The sequence below is a fragment of the Rhinoderma darwinii genome, chromosome 2 (genome assembly GCF_050947455.1).
Source record: "Rhinoderma darwinii isolate aRhiDar2 chromosome 2, aRhiDar2.hap1, whole genome shotgun sequence".
NCBI classification, from domain to species: Eukaryota; Metazoa; Chordata; class Amphibia; order Anura; family Rhinodermatidae; genus Rhinoderma; species Rhinoderma darwinii.
The window spans coordinates 300,252,947-300,275,830 of record NC_134688.1 but is presented as its reverse complement, the minus strand read 5'-3'; the positions used below and the strand labels follow the sequence as shown (position 1 = coordinate 300,275,830).

Below are 22,884 nucleotides of genomic sequence, written 5' to 3'. Positions count from 1 at the left end.
AGGAACCCATTGAAGTCAATGAGTTCTGTTGGGTGCCGTTGGTGCCCGTTATCTGGCTCTGCCGTTATTTTTGTTATTTTATTCCTTTGATGGAACAGAGTAACGGAAATTCTATTGCGGATGTGAACAGAGCTTGCTGTGCTACGCTTTTTCCGTAACTCCCATTTCCATCTACAGCGGGACAAGGTATGATGGGGGTCAAGGGGTGCCATTCTAGAGATAGGTACATGCTCCAGAGGTGGGACCCACAACTAGAGGCATAATTCCTTTGGATTTGCCATCAATGTTTGAGGTGAGAATACCCTTTTAACCCGTTAGTGACCGCCAATACGCCTTTTAACGGTGGCCACTAATGGGCTTTATTCTGATGCATATGCCTTTTTACGGCACTGCATCAGGATAAAGTAAACAGAGCAGGGAGCCGTCAAATCTCCCTGCTCTCAGCTGCCAGAGGCAGCTGAGGGCTGGGGGCGTCCCTGCTCTGCCGTGTGAGATTGATATAAGTATCGATCTCACCCGTTTAACCCCTCAGATGCGGTGCACAATAGCGTGCACCGCATCTGAGTGGTTTTGGAGAGAGGGAGGGAGCTCCTTCTCTCTCCCACCGACACCCGGCAATACGATCGCCGAGTGCCTGTGTCTCCAATGGCAGCCGGGGGCCTAATAAAGGCCCCCAGGTCTGCCTGGAGCGAATGCCTGCTAGATCATGCCGGAGGCATGACCTAGCAGATGCCTGGCCGTTTTAAACGGACAGGCAGTAATACACTGCAATACAAAAGTATTGCAGTGTATTATAATAGCGATCGGAGAATCGCATATTAAAGTCCCCTAGTGGGACTAGTAAAAAAGTAAAAAAAAAGTTTAATAAAGTTAATAAAAAAAAAAAAAGTGAAAATAAATGAAAAACCCACCTTTTCCGCTTACAAAATGCTTTACTATTAAAAAAACAAAATAAAGTAAAAAAGTTACACATATTTGGTTAAAAAAGTTACACATATTTGGTATCGCCGCGTCCGTAACGACCCCGACTATAAATGTCTTACATTATTTAACCCGCATGGTGAACGCCGTCAAAAATGTAATAAAAAACTATGGAAAAGTTGTTTTCTGTGAATCCGGACTTAAAAAAATTGTGATAAGAAGTGATCAAAAAGTCGCATCTACTCCAAAATGGTACCAATAAAAACTACAAGTCTTCCCGCAAAAAAAGAGCCCTCATACAACCGCATCGGCGAAAAAATAAAAACGTTACGGCTCTTCAAATATGGAGACACAAAAACAAATAATTTTGAAAAAAATGAGTTTTTACTGTGTAAAAGTAGTAAAACATACAAAAACTATACAAATTTGGTATTGTTGCAATCGTAACAACCCGCTGAATAAAGTTATTGTGTTATTTATAACACACGGTAAACGCCGTTGATTTAAGACGCGAAAAAGAGTGGCGAAATTTCAGATTTTTTTCTATTCCCCCCCCCAAAAAGAGTGAATAAAAGTTAATCAATAATTAATATGTCCCCCAAAATGGTGCTATTAAAAAGTACATCTTGTCCCGCAAAAAACAAGACCTTCTACAGCTATGTCGACGCAAAAATAAAAAGGTTATAGCTCTTGGAATGCGACGATGGAAAAACGTAAAAAATGCCTTGGTCATTAAGGTTTAAAATAGGCTGGTCATTAAGGGGTTAAAGGATCTGCTGCTAGCGTCTCGGTGCCAGATACCACAGGACACCTTCAGAGGTCTTGTGGAGTCCGTGCCTTGCCAGGTCAGAGCTGTTTTACTGGCACAAGGGGGACCTACACAATATCAGGCTGGTGGTTTTATTATTATGGCAGAATGGTGTTAATGACTATAACTTACTTTGAGTGGGAGCAGTATGTGTTTTAGAGGAGTGCAATCACCTTGCAAACACATTAAACAGAGTATAGGCTTCTTTACAGCAGACTAGATTCTCTGAATAGGTTAGAAAAGCATTCATAATGTGTGGATGGCCATCACGACAGATCTGCTGATGCCCTGTTGCTTTGCTTTAATCGCTCACACTTGTAGGCAGCCTTAGGCTATGTTCACACGGGGTATTTTGCCGAGTTTTTTGACGCGGAAACCGCGTCGCAAAACTCGGCAAAAACGGCCCGAGAACGCCTCCCATTGATTTCAATGGGAGGCGTCGGCGTCTTTTTCCCGCGAGCAGTAAAACTGCCTCGCGGGAAAAAGAAGCGACATGCCCTATCTTCGGGCGCTTCCGCCTCTGACCTCCCATTGACTTCAATGGGAGGCAGGAGAAAGCGTATTTCTCGCTGTTTTATGCCCGCGGCGCTCAATCGCCGCGGGCGAAAAACGGCGCGATAATTGCCGCGAAAACCGGCGTGCAGGGAGAGGAATATCTGCCTCAAAGTTCCAAACGGAACCTTACAGTTTTATGTATATATTTACTATGACAAATGTGCTAGAGAAGTCAGCTGCTGATTAGTTCTGTATTAAACTACTGCAGTTAATTACAGGCATCATTCAGCAGGCCCAATTGTAGCATATTATGAGATGTAATCGTATTCTTGTATTACAATTGGAAATTTGACTGTTTCAATATTTTTGTGAATGAAGCATCTTGCTATTTTATATAGATTATACAACAAGCAGGACAGGTGTGGTTTCCAGATTCTGCCTTTAAGACTGCTCAAGCAATCCAGGATTTCAACAGAGAAGGACTCCCACTTATGGTGTTTGCAAACTGGAGAGGTTTTTCTGGTGGAATGAAAGGTAATGGTATTGAAGTGCACAAAATCTATAGAACATTCTTTTGAATGGAAGAATATGCAAGATAAAGGTCCCTAATTAGGACACAATTTCATATTTTGAAGTCACTTTCAATTGCTTATATAGAAATAAGTTGAAATATTGTGTTTTGAAGAAATTATCTACTTAGCTGTTCAACATTGTCTAACTATTGAGTTCAGTCTACAACTGTATGCAGTGAGCTCCTGAACTCCCTCTAGGGGCAGCTGCAGATATCCAACATGTTATGTTTTAAAGACACCTTTTGATATGAAAAAATATTTTAGGGGTTACCTCGAAATAAGTTTGTGTTCAATTTCAGACTTTTCTCCTATGGGTGAATCCGAGACCCTCCCTGTAATACATGCTGGATGTGAGTTGCAGGATGCTGCTGCCTTTTACTAGCTCTCATGTATCAGCACGACTTTATAACTGTACTGCTCCACCTTCTAAACTCTTCTTCCTTGTGCTGACAGACACTAATGCTGATGAATGCGTGATTTCACACTCTCTACCTGGCATAGTTTGGCATTGCTGCTCTCCCCTCGCTTTACACAGATCCACACCATGTGTAATTCACCCCCACCCACTTGAGAGAAGGGAGGGGAGAGCAGAGCGAGCCTACTCAGCCAGAAGCAGTGTGCTGTTAGATCCATGTCAGAAACAGCAAGACAATCCGCTAAGTGAAAGAATTACACACAGGGCCGGCCTTAGGTGTGTGCGACCAGTGCCATTGCACAGGGCGCATCACTCCAGCAGGTGGAAGGGGGAGCTGCGCTGGCTCCCTTCCCCTGCTGGTTTCAGAAGCACCCGGGCCATAGCGGCTGCTAGTGGCGACAACGGGCATGAGGGCCCGTTGAGACGGGCCCCCTCATGGCCGGCGGTGCCGTTAGCAGCCACTGCGGCTGCTACAGCGGTAGAGATGCCACTATAGCAGAGCAGGGAGGTATCTTCCTGCTCTGCTATGTACTAGCGCCACTGTAGCTCCATGAAGGAGCGGAGTCCCCGTGTGGCCAGGGATTCCGCTCCTGGACGGAGCATTTGATGTCTCTGTCCATATATGGACAGTGACTTCAGGGGCAACTCCTGAAGCGGAATCCCCGTCCACATCTTTGCCGACACTGTGACCGGGGATTCCACTCCAGGAGAAGCCATTGACTTCACTGTCCATATATGGACAGAGACATCAAGCGGAGCGCTCTAGGAGCGGAATCCATGGCCACACAGGGATTCTACTCCATCAGGGAGCTACAGCAGTGGCACTATCTGCAGGAAGGGGGGTGCTATCTACAAGGGGGTTGTGGGCTGTGTGACACTACCTACCATGGCTATGTGTCCCTACCTACAAGGGGGCTGTGTGTCACTACCTACAAGGGGGCTGTGTGTCACTACCTACAAGGGGGCTGTCTGTTACTACATACCAGGGGGCTGTCTGTTACTACCTACCAGGGGGCTGTGTGGCACTACCTACAAGGGGGCTGTGTGGCACTACCTACAAGGGGGCTGTGTGGCACTACCTACAAGGGGGCTGTGTGGCACTACCTACAAGGGGGCTGTGTGGCACTACCTACAGGGGGCTGTGTGGCACTACCTATAGGGGCCTGTGTGGCACTACCTATAGGGGGCTGTGTGGCACTACCAACAGGGGACTGTGTGGCACTATCTACAGCTGGAATCTCTGAGTGGCGGGCTGATAGTCATTACTGTGAGTGGCGGGCTGATGGTCATTACTGTGAGTGGCAGGTTGCTGGTCATTACTGTGAGTGGCGGGCTGATGGTCATTTTACTATGAGTGGGGGGGCTGATGGTTATTTTACTGTGAGTGGGGGGATGATGGTCATTTTACTATGAGTGGGGGGCTGATGATCTTTAAGTGGTTTCCACCTCTGAGCTCCAATTGAAATTAATAGGAGGCAGAAAATACCTGTGGCGCTCGTTTGGAGTTTTTTGCCTGCGCTTTTGCATTAGCTTCAACGGCTTAAAAAAAAATGCAAAAAAAAAAAAGGTCAAACAACGCTATCAATTCAAAATCTGCTTGAGAATTCCTGAAGGAATTTTGAGGCAGATTTTTTTTGCCTTACAAAAAATGCTGTTTGAACATACCCTAAGAGTGTAGTGCTTGTTTTTAGCTGTTTTCTGTCTTTCTTGAAACTATTTTTGGTAGGGGTGCCTACCAGTGAGTCAGAATAGGTCTGGAAACTCTGTGCCATGGCCGCGGGCCATCAGGCTCACTCACCCCCTCACGCCCGCAGCCATGGATCTGCGAGCGCTGGCCCCAGCTCACCTCGGCCGGGTCCCGTAGGGTGCGCGCGCACGATAATTTTGCACGGGGCGCCATGAACCTAAAGCCTGCCCTGGTTACACACACTGTACAGCAGCAAATGGTAGGAAATTTATATTTGGAATGTTGTTTAATTTTGCACTTAGAAAGCAGATGACCAATAAAAAAAAACAAATCACTTCAAAAGTGTCCATAGCCATTAAATTCATATGTATTCAGGTGATAAAGACCTCTGTTAAAAAAAAATAAAAAAGCTCTACCTTCTAGAATGATGTTTTAAGAAATCTGCACAGAATTTTAAATCTATTTGTATAAATAAAACCTAAATGATATTCAAGCATGGACATTCACTAATGGTTTCCGTTTGTCACTGTTGGGGCAGGGTTCAGTTGTTTTTGATGGAACCAATAGCGCAGTCAACTGAGGAAAGGTATGTGTTTAATATCTCAGCCCTCCCTTCATCCTCTACAAGTATATTCCCATGGCCATATTTAAGAGGGGCCAATGTTATCAGATTTTTTGTTTTTGGCATTAATATATTTATAAAATATTTTGGGATTCATTTTAATGTCGTTAGTGATTTGTATAGTAATGAGCATGTCCTAATACTGAGCTGAAGGAGGGATGATGCACATGCTCAGTTCCACTTTTCAAATGCCACCAGTTAATATAAAATGCCTTCTCTGCTTGTCGGTAAGGAAGCTTTTATTCAGAAACACAGCTTGTAGTGTGGCTGGGGACTCGCACAATAAGAAAAATGCAGGAGAGCCAGCAGTTTGCCCAGATGACTAGAGAAGAGCCTGCATACAGTACTGCTTACATACAGCATTGAGCTCTCCACTCTCCTGCTGATCCTCTCACTATGTGTAAGCTGCAGGCTCTCCATCTTCTTAAGTTATATAGGGCTTGGCTCTCCCTCTAAAAAGACATGTAATGGGGACATTTGAAAAGTTTCTCCTAGAGAGGAGACAGTAAAACAGAACGATCTGCCTATACAAACTATGACGGAGGTGGAGGAGCTGCAGCAGAAAGAACACGCCCCCTTAGCTGCCTGAAGAAAATCTAGCAGAGCAATTTAAGTAATGAATCGGAAGATCTCTGGATCCATGTAAGATATAGGACTGGTTCTAGCATGGTTCTAAAAAGATTGTCATGCACTATATTATGTGTGTATACATTTTGAGACAACCCCTTTAACGGGAGTAACCGTTCCAGAGTCACAGAGATGCATGATTACATCATCAGCGCATGCGCAGTAGTGACGATTACAACGTCGGACATATTGTTTATACTGTGCATGCGCCGACTAAGATGTAGGAACGCGCGCGCACTCACTACACTACAGGGCCAGGAGTGAACTTGCCAAGTACACTGCCTGGCCCATGTCAATCACAGCAAGCAGGAAGGGAGGGGGGTTAAACAGGCCAATGACACGCTAGCATTTTGGTGCAACGGACACGCCGTCGTTGCAAAAGTGGGGGCCACATTAGACCCCATGGCTGTACCCCGTTTCTGAAGATAAAATTTGTCACATACCAGAAAATATTTTTTTGTGAATATGAACTCAAGTAATATTCTAATAATTTATTTTTTTTTATTGGAAAAATCAAGTCCCATCAGATAGTAAAGAACAGCATCAATGCCTCGACCATGATCTGTGGAGGTATAAAGACTTCCCACATCAAGGGTAGCAAGGATCGACTGGCCAGGGACCCTAAGAGAGCCAATCCTGACTAGAAAATCGGTGGTATCCTTGATGTAGGAGTCAGCCCCCATGGCAAATTGCCTCAAAATTTTGTCTACAAAGATGGTTGATGGGACAACTAACGATTCACCCCCCGACACAATTGCGGGGTCCAGGGGGTCTAATAGGGCCCTTATGAATCTTGGGAAGAAGGTACAGCACTAGAGTAACTGGATTTCTGACCTTCGAAAATTCACAGAGATCCTTGTCAATGACTTTTGTATAAAAAGCTCTATCAACAAGTGATCCCAATTCGTTCATGAATGAAAACTTGGGGTCACCTGATAGTTCAACATACACGTCATGATCATTCAATTGTGTCTCCATTTCTTGGTGATAAAGGGACATGTTCATCACAACGATGGCACCCCCCTTGTCTGCTGGTTTAACAGTTAGACTGGTTTTGTCAATTAATTATTTTAGAGCTAACCGTGTCATAATCCTATGATGGTTCTCTCTATTAAGCTCTTTCTTACGCAATGATTTTATACGTTTATCAACTAATGATATATATGCTTCTGTCTCGTGAGTTTTGAGGAGGCTGAAATCTACTCTTTTTAGTTAAACTTAAACTCCTCATATCAATCATGCAATCATTAGATAAAGCCACATTTGAATCAGAAGAAACTGTTGTTGGTTGATCGTTTCTTTAGAATCTTAGCATTCTAAAGAAACGCTTTAAATGAAGATCTAATTCAAACCAATTGTCAAAATTCGTAGGACAGAATGATGACCCACGATTAAGTATTTTCAAGTGCAACATACTTAATAAGACAGATGAAATATTCACCACGAGGCTTAGGGATTCTTCCTCCTGGTCTGGTAATGACGATACCCTCGCTCCAGGTTTGTCTTGCCCCTTTTCTGCTGTTGGTCACTGTTTCTCTTATGCCTCCTACCGCCCCTGCGAGACTGCTTTCTCCTGGGGTTTCAGTACTGTCCCCTAAAAAATGAACATTGTATGGATCGCTCGATAATTCTGAGTCGGTTACAAAGGTGTCCGCCATCTTGTGACGTCTCCGTATATATTTCTTTCTTTCCTCACTCAGCCTCTGTATTCGGGATCATCTCTTTGCCAGCAGTAGATTTTACCAGATGTATAATCATCCAGATCGCGTTGCCATTTTTGCCGTTTTGTTCTTTCAATCTCACTGCAAATTTTTTTGGGGAAAATCAGACATTTTATTTTGATACGTTTGATAATCTGATGCCACCATCATCTCCTTAAGTTGACCATCCTTTTCACTGAGTCGTACGTTGACCATATCAATTTCTTTTTGTAGGTATTCAATATTTAGAAGTAACAAGTCCTGAGAATATTTGTTAGAGATCGCTTCAAATATCTCCTTGCAGCTGATGTTAGCTGGAAACTAGTTAGGTCTCGTATGAGATCGCATCCCCCGTGGTATGCGTTGGCACTTAAAATATTCTGCCAATGTAGAGAGATGTAACTCCAAAGTAATGAGCCGCTTGGAATCTGCTTCCAATTTTTTTCTCACACCTTCAATTGTAGGTATACTTAAGAAAGTGACATTTCCAGTGAGTCCCTGTAGAATACTATCTGCATCCTCCTGGGTATAAGTAAACACCTGTGATGGATTCCCAGCTGTTTAAATTTCTTATTCTCCCAACATATTGAGCAGAGGTGCATGTGTTATCAGCGCATGCGCAGTAGTGCCGATTACAACGTCAGACATATTTTTTATACTGCACCTGCGCCGACTAAGATGCAGGAACACGCGCGCGTTTACTACACTACGGGGCCAGGCGTGAACTCGTCGAGTACGCTGCCTGGTCCATATCATTCACAGCAAGCAGGGAGGGAGGGGGGTTGAACAGGACAATGATGCGCTAGCATTTTGCTGCAATGGACACGCCCTCGTTGCACCAAAATGCTAATTTGCATAAATGTAATAAGAGTGTTTTTAATGCAAAGCAGGCACACTGGGGAAAAAGGAAAACACATTTAAAATCTGGTTAGCATGTACTATATTAGCATACTGCTAGTTCAAAACGGAAGTTAAATCACCATCTATATCAATGTTTGGACACCATACACTTGCCACAATTCAAGACCATTAAGATCTGAATATTGATATGAAAGAGGATCTGGATATGCTAACAGAGCTTGCCAGGGCACAGATGCTGAAGTGTTGCCATTCATACAGTATTGGGCATTGACGAGTCAGAACTTTCTTCCTAACTGATAAGGACGGAGGGATGTTTTAGCTTTATCTGTAGAAAATTGTAGGTGGTCATATATCCCCTGTCTGTGCAAAACTGTAGGCAGAAACAGTATACATACACTACCGTTCAAAAGTTTAGGGTCACTTAGAAATGTCCTTATTTTTGAAAGAAAAGCACAGTTTTTTTCAATGAAGATAACATTAAATTAATCAGAAATACACTCTATACATTGTTAATGTGCTAAATGACTATTCTAGCTGCAAACGTCTGGTTTTTAATGCAATATCTAAATAGGTGTATAGAGGCCCATTTCCAGCAACCATCACTCCAGTGTTCTAATGGTACATTGTGTTTGCTAACTGTGTTAGAAGGCTAATGGTTGATTAGAAAACACTTGAAAACCCTTGTGCAATTATGTTAGCACCGCTGTAAACAGTTTTGCTGTTTAGAGGAGCTATAAAACTGACCTTCCTTTGAGGTAGTTGAGAATCTGGAGCATTACATTTGTGGGTTCGATTAAACTCTCAAAATGGCTAGAAAAAGAGAGCTTTCATGTGAAACTCGACAGTCTATTCTTGTTCTTAGAAATTAAGGCTATTCCATGCGAGAAATTGGCAAGAAACTGAAGTTTTTCTACAACGGTGTGTACTACTCCCTTCAGAGGACAGCACAAACAGGCTCTAACCAGTGTAGAATGAGAAGTGGGAGGCCCCGCTGCACAACTGAGCAACAAGACAAGTACATTAGAGTCTCTAGTTTGAGAAATAGATGCCTCACAGGTCTTCAACTGGCAGCTTCATTAAATATTACCTGCAAAACGCCAGTGTCAACGTCTACAGTGAAGAGGCGACTTCGGGATGCTGGCCTTCAGGGCAGAGTGGCAAAGAAAAAGCCATATCTGAGACTGGCTAATAAAAGGAAAAGATTAATATGGGCAAAAGCACACAGACATTGGACAGAGGAAGATTGGAAAAAAGTGTTATGGACAGACGAATCGAAGTTTGAGGTGTTTGGATCACACAGAAGAACATTTGTGAGACGCAGAACAACTGAAAAGATGCTGGAAGAGTGCCTGACGCCATCTTTCAAGCATGGTGGAGGTAATGTGATGGTCTGGGGTTGCTTTGGTGCTGGTAAAGTGGGAGATTTGTACAAGGTAAAAGGGATTTTGAATAAGGAAGGCTATCACTCCATTTTGCAACGCCATGCCATACCCTGTGGACAGCGCTTGATTGGAGCCAATTTCATCCTACAACAGGACAATGACCCAAAACACACCTCCAAATTATGCAAGAACTATTTAGGGAAGAAGCAGGCAGCTGGTATTCTATCTGTAATGGAGTGGCCAGCGCAGTCACCAGATCTCAACCCCATAGAGCTGTTGTGGGAGCAGCTTGACCGTATGGTACGCAAGAAGTGCCCATCAAGCCAATCCAACTTGTCGGAGGGGCTTCTGGAAGCATGGGGTGAAGTTTCTCCCGATTACCTCAGCAAATTAACAGCTAGAATGTCAAAGGGCTGTAATTGCTGCAAATGAAGCATTCTTTGACGAAAGCAAAGTTTGAAGGAGAAAATTATTATTTCAAATAAAAATCATTATTTCTAACCTTGTCAATGTCTTGACTATATTTTCTAGTAATTTTGCAACTCATTTGATAAAAATAAGTGTGAGTTTTCATGGAAAACACAAAATTGTCTGGGTGACCCCAAACTTTTGAACGGTAGTATATATATATTGATTTCAATGGGAGGCGTAGGCGTCTTTTTCCCACGAGCGGTAAAACGGTCTCGTGGGAGAAAGAAGGGACATGCCCTATCTTCGGGCGTTTACACCTCTGGCCTCCCATTGACATCAATGGGAGGCAGAGAAAGCGTATTTTGCTGCGTTTTATGGCTTAATGGCCGCAGGCGAAAAACGCTGCAAAAATCGGCGTGCAGGGAGAGGAAAATCTGCCTCAAACTTCCAAACGGAATTGTGAGGCAGAATTTCCGCCTGCAAAAACTCTTTGTGAACCCAGCCTAACACAGCTAAATATTAGGCCATGTGCATGTTACCAGAGAATTAATCAATTCCCCAATTCGAATAAAGAAGACACCATAGGACAAAAACTGTCCCAGGACTTAAATGCAGATGAAACACGGTTGTCTTATTCACCTCAAGTCAGTGACGTTTCGGTTCACTACAGAACCCAGCTCATTTGAGGTGAATAAAACAACCGTGTTTCATCTTCATTTATATATATATATATATATATATATATATATATATATATTTCTTTTGTATCAGTTGCTTTCTGTTTGTCTCCGTTTGCTACGTTTTTTTTTGTGTTTTTTTTTGAATGGAAACAAAAGTTCTGCAGACTCCACTTTTGTTTCCGTTCAAAAAAACTGAAACCTAGAGAGCGGAGACAAACGGAAAGCAACCGATACAAAAGAATTACCATTGAAATCAATGGTAATTCTAACGGAACCGTTGCTCTCCATTTAATGTATTGATCCTCTCTTCCTCTGACGGTAGATGGGTAAACTGATAGGCTAAGTTCACACCACCATTACTAAGACGGCAAAAATGTATCCTGCGAACAAGCCGTTCCGAGTGTTTAGAAGCCTACTACATTCTATTTCAGTGCATGCTTTTGTTTTTGTTCTGTGTTATTACTGACAAATATTTTCTTGTAGATTTCAGAACAAGGAATCCTGGGGAAACATTGTCGTCCCCCCCCCCCCCCGTTCTGAAGGAGAAATAAAATCGTTAAAGGTTTCCTATTAATTTTCAAGACATGACTCTATTGCCATTATCCTGTGTATAGAAGCATGTTTAAGTGTAGCTTGTCAGTTTTGGAAACCCTTTGGGTGTATCGGAGCATTTCTGGTTTCAGTGCTGGAAGGGTATTATGCAGGAAGGCAAAATAAACAATTACACCAGCTCTCAGAGCACACAAACACACCACGAGAAGGCAATTGCACTGTGGGTAAAATTACTCCAAAATTGTGTGTAATGAGTAGGAAAAGATTAAAGAAAGCTCTGGCTATGCTGAAAATTGACATTTACTGAAGAGAGGAAAAAAAACCTCTTTACTACTCGGCCTAGGAGGTCTAATTCAGGGAAGGAACAAAAACATATCAAGATTGCGCTCAGAGTTTCTCCAATGAGTTGTCTGTGGCCAGAAGGCTATTCCATATAATGTAAAATTAAATTATAAAAATCAAGTGAATATTTTTATGAAATAACCATTTGGAAGCAGTTTATTTAGATGAAGTGGCAATGACCCACAACAGTAAGACATCAAGCGTGAAATTTACTAGAAATTAGCAGTAGGGCCCCAGACTCTGCATGATTTGTCTGAAAGGATGTAAATTTATGCAGAATTAACCCCATTGCTCCTGTTCAAAGACAGATGTTTAACAATACTGCAAATATACTGATATTTAATTAAAGGAAAATTCCACACGAAAAAAAAAAAAAAAGGCGGTTAGCATGCAAAAAAAACCACATCCATATTTCTATCATTTGATATGATTTGTATCGTTTTATTTTCTATATAACAATTAGTAGTGAAATAATTCCATGTTTATAGTGTGAGCTACTCTATTAATCCGTTCTGTTTTCTAAGGGGCCTGACAATGCAGCATTCTCTGTGCGGTCTGACCAGCTTCCAAAAACCCCCATGCATGCATCCCTTTACTTATACATTGTTTTGTCAGGACATTTTATCATGATTTGCTGCGATTCGATTTTTGGCTGTGCAGCTATAACAGGTGAAGCACATGGTTTTGCGGAATCACTGTAAAACGCATGCAATTTTTAAAATGCATTTTTTATAGCAATTTAACCCCTTTAGGACACAGCCTGTTTTGGCCTTGTGGACACAGATGATTTTTTCAAATCTGACGTCACTTTATGTTGTAATAACTTTGGAATGCTTTTACCTATCCAAGCGATTCTGAGATTGTTTTCTCGTGACATAGTGTACTTTATGTTGAAAAAATGTGGTCTTTAAAGTCAATATTTATTTGTGAAAAACTTCAAATTTTTGAGAAAATGTGCAAAAATTTGCATTTTTCTAAACTGAAATGTATCTACTTGTAAAACAGATCGTAATACCACTCAAAATAGTTACTAGTTTACATTTCCCATATGTCTACTTTATATTTACATTGTTTTTTTCACGTCCTTTTATTTTTCTAGGACGTTACAAGGCTTAGAACTTTAGCAGCAATTTCTCATATTTTCAAGTAAATTTCAAAAGGCTATTTTTTTAAGGACCAGTTCAGTTCATAAAGTCCCCATAGATCACCCCATTTTGAAAACTGCACCACTAAAAGTATTCAAAACAACATTCAGAAAGTATTTTAACCCTTTAGGCGTTTCACAGAAATTATTTTTTTTGCTGAAATTCATTTGTAATACATTCTTTTCTGTAACACAGAAGGTTTTACCAGAGAAACGCAACTCAATATTTATTGCCCAGATTCTGCAGTTTTTAGAAATATGCAACATGTGGCCCTAGTGTCCTAATGGACTGAAGCACAGGCCTCAGAAGCAACGGAGCACCTAGAGGATTTTGGGGCCTCCTTTTTTAGGAATATATTTTAGGCAATATGTCAGGTTTTAAGTAGTTTTGTGGTGCCTAAATAGTCGAAAACCCCCCCCCCCAAAGTGACCCCATTTTGTAAAGTACACCCCTCAGGGTGTTTTTCTAGGGGTATAGTTAGCATTTTGACCCCACAGGTTTTTTGTAGAATTTAGTGGAATTAGTCTGTGAAGAAGAAAATCACCTTTTTTTTCTGCTAAAACATAGATTTGGCATGCCAACATTTGTAAAGCTGATTACAGCAATACCCCATATGTGGTCATAAACTGATGTTTGGACTCACAGTAGTGCTAAGAACGGAAGGAGCGCCTTTTGTTGTTTGGTGCGCAGATTTTTCTGGATTGGTTTTCAGTGCCATGTCGCCTTTGCAACGCCCTCGAAGGACCAAAACAGTGAAAACCCCCAAAAGTGACCCCATTTTGGAAACTACACCCCTCAAGGAATTTTTCTAGGGCTATAGTTAGCATTTTGACACCACAGGTTTTTTGTAGAATTTAGTGGAATTAGGCCATGAAAATTAATATCCACATTTTTGTCCACTAAAAAATAGAATTTTTTAATTTTCACAAGGGATAAAAGAGAAAAAGCACCCCAACATTTGAAAAGCAATTTTTTCTGAGTATGGCATTACCCCATATGTGGTCATAAATGTTTTTTTTTATTAGAAATTAATTAACCCTTTCAGGACTGATCCTTTTTCGTTTTTTTATTTTCGTTTTTCACACTCCCCGCCTTCCAAGAGCCATAACTTTAAAAATTTTCCGTCAATAGAGTGGTGTGAGGGCTTATTTTTTGCGGGTGGAGTTGTAGTTTATATTCACACTATTTAAAGTAACATATAATGTACTGGCAAACTGAACAAAAATTATTTGTGGGCTGAAATTGGAAAAAACTGATTCCTCCATTGTTTTTGGGGGTTTTTTTTTAATGTCTTTCACCATGCGGTAAAAACGCCAACTTAGTTTTATTCTGCATCTCAATACGATTACGGTGATACCAAATTTATATAGGTTTTTAATACTTTACTACTTTTACAAAGAAAAGACTATTTGTTAAAAAAAAAATTGTTTTGTATCATCACATTCTGAGAGCCATAACTTTTTTTTATTTTTAGTCGATTGGGAGGTCGGGGGGCTTATTTTTGGCGGCACGATCTGTAGCTTTTATTGGTACCATTTTATGGTACATACAACTTCTTGATCGCTTTTTATTAAAAAAAATTTAGAGCGAAGGTGACCAAAAAAACAGCGATTTTTGGCGTTTTAAATTCTTTATTTCTTACGGCGATCACCATGCACAATAAAATACATTTTACTTTATTCTGCGGGTCGATACGATTATAGCGATACCATATGTATATAGTTTTTTTTATGTTTGCACAATAAAATTATTTTTCTGTAAAAGAATTTATTTTCTGTGTCACCATATTCTGGGAGCCGTAACGCTTTCATTTTTTTAGTAAAAAAAAGCTGTGGGTGGTCTTGTTCTTTGTGGGACAGGTGTTAGTTTTTATTGGTACTCTTTTGGGGTACATGTGACTTTTTGATCACTTTTTATTCTATATCTTGGGAGGGGTTGTGACCAAAAATAGCGATGCTGGCATAGTTTTTGATTTATTTTGTTTGCCGACAGTGTGCTCTGGAAACAACTCAGTAACTATACGTCTTCGTGCGGGAAGTAACCTCCCGAGACGACGTATAGTTACTGACTCATGCGGATATTAAAGCACATAACAACCACAACAAAGCTGCAAAAACACCCTGTGGAACCCCAGCCTTAGGGTATGTTCCCACAGGCAGGAATGAAACCACCTCAGGTAAATCAGTCACACAAATCTGTTTGCGTTTTTGCAGCGCATATTGCGGAAACGTTGCAAATTTTCCGCAGCGGTTTTACCTGCGGATTTAGTGGGAAGCTTTGTATATAGAAAACTTTATGTGCATCATCAGATTTTCTGCGGTTTGTACTGCGATTCCGCTGCACAACACAACTCAACTTGCTATTTTTAGTGCAGAATTTATGCTCCCCATTGGATCAAACATGCATCAACTCTGCACAGAATTTGAAAGTCGCACCACAGAATACTTTCCACGCGACTTTTCTGTGTTTTTTTCTGCAGCATGTGGCTGAGATTTGCAAAACCTTATCTACTTTGCTGCTACTGTAAATGCTGCTGAATTTCCTCAAAGAATTACGTTGTGGAAATTGTGTAGTCTTTACGCTGTGTGGGAACCCGGCCTAACAGTGTGCCTCTTAACGACCAGGCTTGTTTTGTCCTTAACCCTTTCATGCCGACAATCTGTAGATACACGTCCTTTAGGCACATACCCCGTTCTGCCAGGACGTGTATATACAGATCTCTGTTCCAGCTGGCATAGCGCTGTGAAAAGCGCTCGGACGCCGGCTGTGTCAGTGTCCGCGGCTCTCCAGCAACCTGTTTTCTTACAGCTGAACCGATTGTTTCGGCTACAGAGAATATGATCACTGTTATTAACTGCTTCCTTACCGCCTACAGTAAATTCACGTCGGCACTTGCTGGGCTCTGTGCATCGCCGTCGTGAATTCACAGTGGGTGTTAAAAGCGCGATCCGGGTGTCTCAGAGTAGTGCTGACACGCGGATCGTGCTGTTAACCCCTGCCTCTGGTCCCAGAGACCTGATCTGGACCTGATTGGTTCAGGTCCCGATCATGTGATCGCAGGGAAAGTTTGTTGTAGCAACAAACTGGAAAGTTCTGAGCTCTGCCGTGGGTCCAAACAGCAGTTTATTACCACATATGGGGTATTGCCGTAATCGTGATAAATAGCTTTACAAGTTTTGGGGTGCTTTTTATTCTTTATTCCTATTATTTTTTCAGGCAAAAAAGTAGATTTTCATTTTCACAGACATATTCCAATAAATATAGCAAAAGACCTGTCGGGTCAAGATGCTAACTATACCCCTAGATAAATTCCTTGAGGTGTGTAGTTTCCAAAACCAGTTTTGGGGAGATTCTACTGTTTTGGCACCCCAATACCTCTTCAAACCTGACATGGTGAATAAAATATATTCTAAAAAAAGGAGACCTCAAAATCCTCTAGGTGCTCCTTTGCTTTTGAGGCCGGTGCGTCAGTCCATTATCACACTAGAGCCACATGTGGGATATTTCTAAAAACTGTAGAATCCGGGCAATAAATATTGAGATGCGTTTCTCTGGTAAAACCTTCTGTGTTACTCAATTTTTTTTATTACAAACGAATTTTGGCAACAAAAAAAAATGAAATTTGCACATTTCACCTCTACTTTGCTTTAATTCCTGTGAAACGCCTAAAGGGTTAATAAACTTACTGAATGCTGTTTTGAATACTTTGAGGGGTGCAGTTTTTGAAATGGGGTGGGGTCTATCTCGTACATAAGGCCCTCAAAGCCACTTCAGAACTGAACTGGTCCTTGACAAAAAAGCCTTTTGAATTTTTCTTGAAAATGTGATAAATTGCTGCTAAAGTTCTAATCCTTGTAATGTCCTAGAAAAATTAAATAATGTTCAAAAATCAATGCAAATATCAAGTAGACATATGGGGATGTCAATTAGCAAAAATTTTGTGTGGTATTACTATCTGTTTTACAAGTAGATTACATTTAAAATTAGAAAAATTATAATTTTTGTACATTTTCTTTTAAATTTTGGTGTTTTTCACAAATAAGCTATGAATTTATTGACCCAATTTTCCCCTAACATAAAGTACAATATGTCATGAGAAAACATTCTCTGAATCGCTTGGATAGACATAAGCATTCCAGAGTTATTACCACATAAAATGAAACATGTCAGATTTGAAAAAATGGGGCTGGTCATTGAGGCGTCAATGACCCTTGGTCCTGAAAGAGTTAATGAACAAACCATTTTTTGCCCCTCCCATTCCAAGATCCATAGCTTTTTTATTTTCCCGTCAATTGAAAAACGTAACTTTATTCTATGGGTTGGTAAGAATGCGTCAAATTTCAAATATTTATATGTTTTTTTTTACGATTTTAGTACTTTTGCACAATAAAAAAAAGTTTAATGGAAAAAAAGTCATTATTGTGTCGAGCCATAACTATTATTGTTCTGTGGATGTAGCTGTACAGTTTGATTTTGGGGATGATATCATTTATTGACTAATTTTTATACTCTTTATTTTGGTGGGGGTGGAAATGGAAAAAAATATCAAATTCGTTTTTGGTTTTTTTGGGGTTTTTACACCACGCGGCGGGTACCTAATTTTTTTGTTGAACGATTTAACAAAAATTAAAATAATTTTTTTGGGGGGGACTTCTATTTCTTACAAAATTTTCTTAAACATAGTTATAGGTTGAAAAAAAAACCCTGTCTGGTAAGTTCAACCTTTCTCAATCAATTAATTATCACTGATAATTGCTAGATTAATTGTCCCATCAATGCCATTTGTCATTAAATAAGCATCTAGGCCTTTTTTAAATACTGACATAGTATCTGCCATTACTACCACTTGGGGTAGGAACTTTTATCGTTTTATGGTGCAGTCACACGAGGCAGATTTGGTGCATAATTTGTCTACGACTGAAAATCTGTTCCATTCATCTGAATGGAAGTTGCAGAAAGAACTACATTCAGATGAATGGAACAGACATTCAGTCACAGAAAATGTTTGCAACAGAATTTGCCGCTTGTGACTGCAGCTTAGGCACCATGCACACGACCGTATTTTTTCCCTCCCGTAAATACTGGCCGTAAATTTACGGGTTCGTTTTCATCCCTATTCCACCCGTATTTCCGGACCCGGAAAAAAGAGGGCTGGAAATGATGTCACATGATCGCTCAGATGCCATTTTCTCTGCTTATCTTTATTAAAAAAATTTAAATCCCCTGATGTCGCTTAGCAACGCTCCTGTAATTACAGGGTGCACAATTACAGGAGCCCCATAGACTTCTATGGGCCTGCCCGTGCCGTAATTTCGGCCTGAAATAGGACATATTCTATATTTTTCAACAGCCTGGGCACCTTCCCGTACGCAAACAGGAAGGTACCCGTGGCCAATAGAAGTCTATGAGCCCGTAATTACGGGCGTTTTTACGGTCGTGTGCATGGGGCCTTAGGCTGTACGTGGCTGTCTATTGGCCTATAGACATTGAATGGCGCGGTGGCACACCTGTGCGACCGGCGATCCAGTCAAAAACCTCCTCACCTCGATCGTGCAGTGAGGAATGCGGGTCGGGACCCCCATTCTAGTGCTCGGTGGTGGTGCCTGGAGTGGGGCTCCTATTGATCATACTTTTATCACTTATCCTGTGGATAGGTGATAAATGTTTCTAGTGGGAAAAACCCTTTAATAATCTAGTCGCCCGGTTTTGAACCCACTTCAGCTCTCCTATATGCTTTTTAGAATGTGGAACCCAAAACTGAATCCCATATTCAAGATGTGGCATTTCATGGAATTTATGGAGGGGTAATATTATAGTTTACAGGTTATCTCTTTTTATACACTAAAATCTTATTTCTTTTTGCAGCTGCTGTTTAACATTGAGTACTGCTGCTTAGCTTCCTTGTAACCAGAATAAACAAGTCATTCTCTTGTTCCGTTATCCCGTTTTATATGCATTAATGCTGTTCCTGCGGCCTACTTGCAATATTTTACATTCATTAACATTAAAATTCATCTGCCATGTTTGTAGCTTATGCTACCAGTTTATCTAGGTCTTTCTGTAATATTTTACAATCAAACTTTCCTGTCATAAGCAAAAAGGGACATTTTACTATCAATCCCATCCACAAGGTCATTAATAAAGAGATTAAAGAGAATTGGGTCTAACACCAATAATTGTGGTACGTCACTATATGACTTTAGCCCATTTTGAGTATGCACGACTCTAAGTTTTCTTCCCTATATCAGTTCTTTACCCATGTGCATACATTGTCCCCCAGTCCCGGCATCTGTAACTTCAGTACAAGACTGTTGTGTGGTACAGTATCAAATGCTATTGCAAAAGCCAGATATATCACATCAGCTATATGACCAACATCCAGATTAGCACATACCTGGTTACCAGTTATTGGACTATTCTCCGCTATATACTTTTGCTGTTCCTTCAAAGATTTTACATACCACAGATGTCAAACTTACTGTACAGTAGTTACATTGTTCCACGTTCATAACCTTCTCAAAAATTGGTACAACATCATCCGTCCACCAATTTTGTTGCACTGATCTTTTTACAAGAGAGTCTAAGAAGAGGAAATATAACGGTCTATCAATTACCGAGCTCAATTCCCTTAAACCCCCCTTCCTTAGTGACCAGGTCTGAAAAGGCCTTAATGGCCAGCTAAATGTTTTTTATTTTTGTCTGCCTTTCAGTAGTCATAACTTTTTTTTATTTTTTCATTGATGTGGCTGTATAAGGCCTTGTTTAATGCAGGAGAATTTTACGTTTTTTCCTGCGCAGTTTGGTGGTACAAATAAATTACTGTGTAAATGTAATTTATTTTTGCGCCGTAAATATAGAAAAAGCGATTTTCTGTATTGTTTGTGTTTTTTTTTGTTTGTTTTTTATACCGTTCACGTTTCAGGCTAAATAAGCTGTTCAGTTAATTCTTCAGGTTATTGTGGTTGTGTAGGTACCTAATATGTGTAGGTTTTTTGTTTTTATGTAATATATGTGCAATAACATATATTTTATTCTAAATGATGAGATTTATTTATTATTATTTTTTTGTTGGTAGTTTTTTTTTAAAGTCCTATGAGTTGATAACTTTTTCCTAACTTTATTTTATACTTAAATCTGGTGACACAATTGAAAAGGGGAGTCCTCTTTGATTATGCCACAGTCATAGGCCGCGGCAATCAAAGGTTTAAACTGCTGGGATCGTAGTATCCTCCGATTCCAGCTGTATTCAGGAGGCTCCTATAAGTACAGGAGCGGTTATTAACAGCTGCTTCTTAGAGAATGAGCGCTCACAGGATCATTCATAAGCCTTTTCTACAGCGAAGTCAAAAGTTGACACTATAGATTCAGGATTTGCGCTGCCTGTCATCAAAAGACAGTTGCCATAAGGAACGAATTAATACCTGTGGATGAATGCAGTCTGGGCCAGGGGCTTTATCAATATTTGATTTGCTCAGCTCAGCTGTACTTCCTCCTATGTCAAGCAGGTAATATTGGGTGGCAGAACCTTTATTACTGTCCCCCTGAATATCTGGCACTGGGAGCTTATCACTGAACACCGAGGCAAAGTATGTGTTTAACCCTTTCAGTACCAGACTAACTTTAGTTTTTATGCTTTTGTTTTTTCCTCCCCGCCTTCAAAAAGTCATAACTTTTTTATTTTTTCGTTGACCGTCATATGAGGGTTTAATTTTTACAGGACAAATTGTACTTTCTAATGGTACTATTTAATATTATGTGTGATGTACTGGGAAGTTGTAAAATAATTCAGAATGGGGTGGAATTGGGAAAAAACAGCAGTTCTGCCATTTTCTTATGGGCTTTGTTTTTACGGTGTTTTTACGGTGTTCACTTTACAGTGAAAATGACACATTACCTTTATTCTGCGGGTAAGTTGATCAGGGTGATACCAATTTATATAGTTTTGTTATATTTTAGTTTATTTAAAAGTTTGAAAGCAACACAAATTTCTTAGCATCACCATATTGTGAGCCCCATAACTTTTTTTTTTAATATATTTCTGTATATAGAACTGTGTAAGGCATCTTTTTGTATGGTGAAAGATGTAGTTTTGTATTGATACCATTTGGGGGAATGTCTGCCATTTCGATCACATTTTATAAAACATTTTTGGAGGGTTGAAGTGGCAAAACAACTGTGATTTGTCCATTTTGCTTTTTTTTCCCAGCTACAACGTTCACCGTTTTGGACAAATATTTTATTTTTTTAAAGTTCGGGCATTTTCGGACCCAGGGATACCTAATGTGTTTGTTTGTCTTTTGTTATTTTATTTTTGGGATCTAGGCAAAGGTGGGTAATTTCAAAGATTTATTTTTTTTAAACTTTTTTCTAATTTTTTTAATACTATTTTTTTAGCCTTGAACCTGCGATCATTAGATCGCTTCTGCCATATACTGCAATATCACAGTATTGCAGTCTATGTCAAAATCAGTGCCTGTGGCAGGTCTCAATAGCAATCTTCCTATAGTAGGCCCGGGAGCATTCAGAAGGCTCCCAGCTGCTAGAGGAATACACCTGCTCCCGTGATCTCACCACGCGGGAGCCGGTGAGCGCCAGTAAATAGAAAATGAAAGTGAAAACCCCTCAGATGCCGGTGGTCACATCTGACACCAGCATCTGAGAGGTTAAATGTTTGCGATCAGAGATGTTTCTGATCGCAAGCATTGCCGCTGGGTCCCTGCTGTGTAACAAAAAAACAAAAACGTTCCTACGTACCCCGGCCTCATCCATGGCGTTGCGTCCCTCTGACGTCCTGCAGCCTGTGATTGGCTGCAGTAGTCACATGGGATGAAACGTCATCCCTGGAAGCCGGGCTGGATGCAAGAGCAGAGAGATCTGGTTAAGGCCCCATGCACACGATCATAAAAATCGTCCGCACCATGAATATTTACGCATAATGACTCCACAATGTCAGTCTCCCCCAATGTCTTCATTCAGCACCCTTCTTAGGCTAGATTTTATAAACGGACAAACCCATCCCTCTTTTTTTTATCTTTTCTAGCCCTTCTAAACACTATGTAGCCCTCCACATTAGTTTCCCAGTCATCGCTCTCATCCAGCCAGGTTTCTGCTATGCTCACTACATCATAATCTATACAGGTTAAGGAGGAGAAAAAAGGACCGCACATTCACAATATTAATCAATGAGCATGAGGTTCTCAGTTAACATTTTGATCAAATTGTATAAGCCCACTTGCCACTTCACGGCGACCTCCGATAAGTGGGTCCCTACACTATTGGTTGCAGCACTGCATGGCGGCGCCCGGCACCACAATACCACACCCGTAGAGGGAGCAACCCATGTTCATTGATTAATATTGTAGATGAGTGGTCCTTGTTTTTCCTCTTCTACTGTATCACCGACCTCCTTCCCCAGATTCTCGTTTAAAAGCGCCTCCAACCATCAAATCATTTATTCTCCCAGCACCCTCCCCATTTAGGTGCAGCCCTCCCCTGTAGCCAACAGAGAAGTCAGCCCTGTTCTCCACAAACCAAATCCCTTCCTTACTTCACCAATTTCTAAACCACTTCTTTAACTCCCTATGTTCCCACTGTCTTTTTAAGTTTCTAATCATCTTTATTTAACCCGTTAGTGACCGCCCCATAGTGTTTTTATGGCGGCCAC

General features: G+C 40.8%; 1 protein-coding gene across 2 annotated transcripts in view; it reads left to right on the top strand.

Annotated features, from left to right (window-relative positions):
- The window catches only part of ACACA (acetyl-CoA carboxylase alpha), a 454,335-nt gene that overhangs the window by 349,900 nt on the left and 81,551 nt on the right, over positions 1-22,884 (top strand). For both annotated transcript variants that reach the window (XM_075853501.1, XM_075853500.1), the window contains exon 49: positions 2,623-2,758. In XM_075853501.1, coding sequence (XP_075709616.1) covers positions 2,623-2,758 — 136 coding nt within the window. The remainder of the gene's footprint in view (positions 1-2,622; positions 2,759-22,884) is intronic.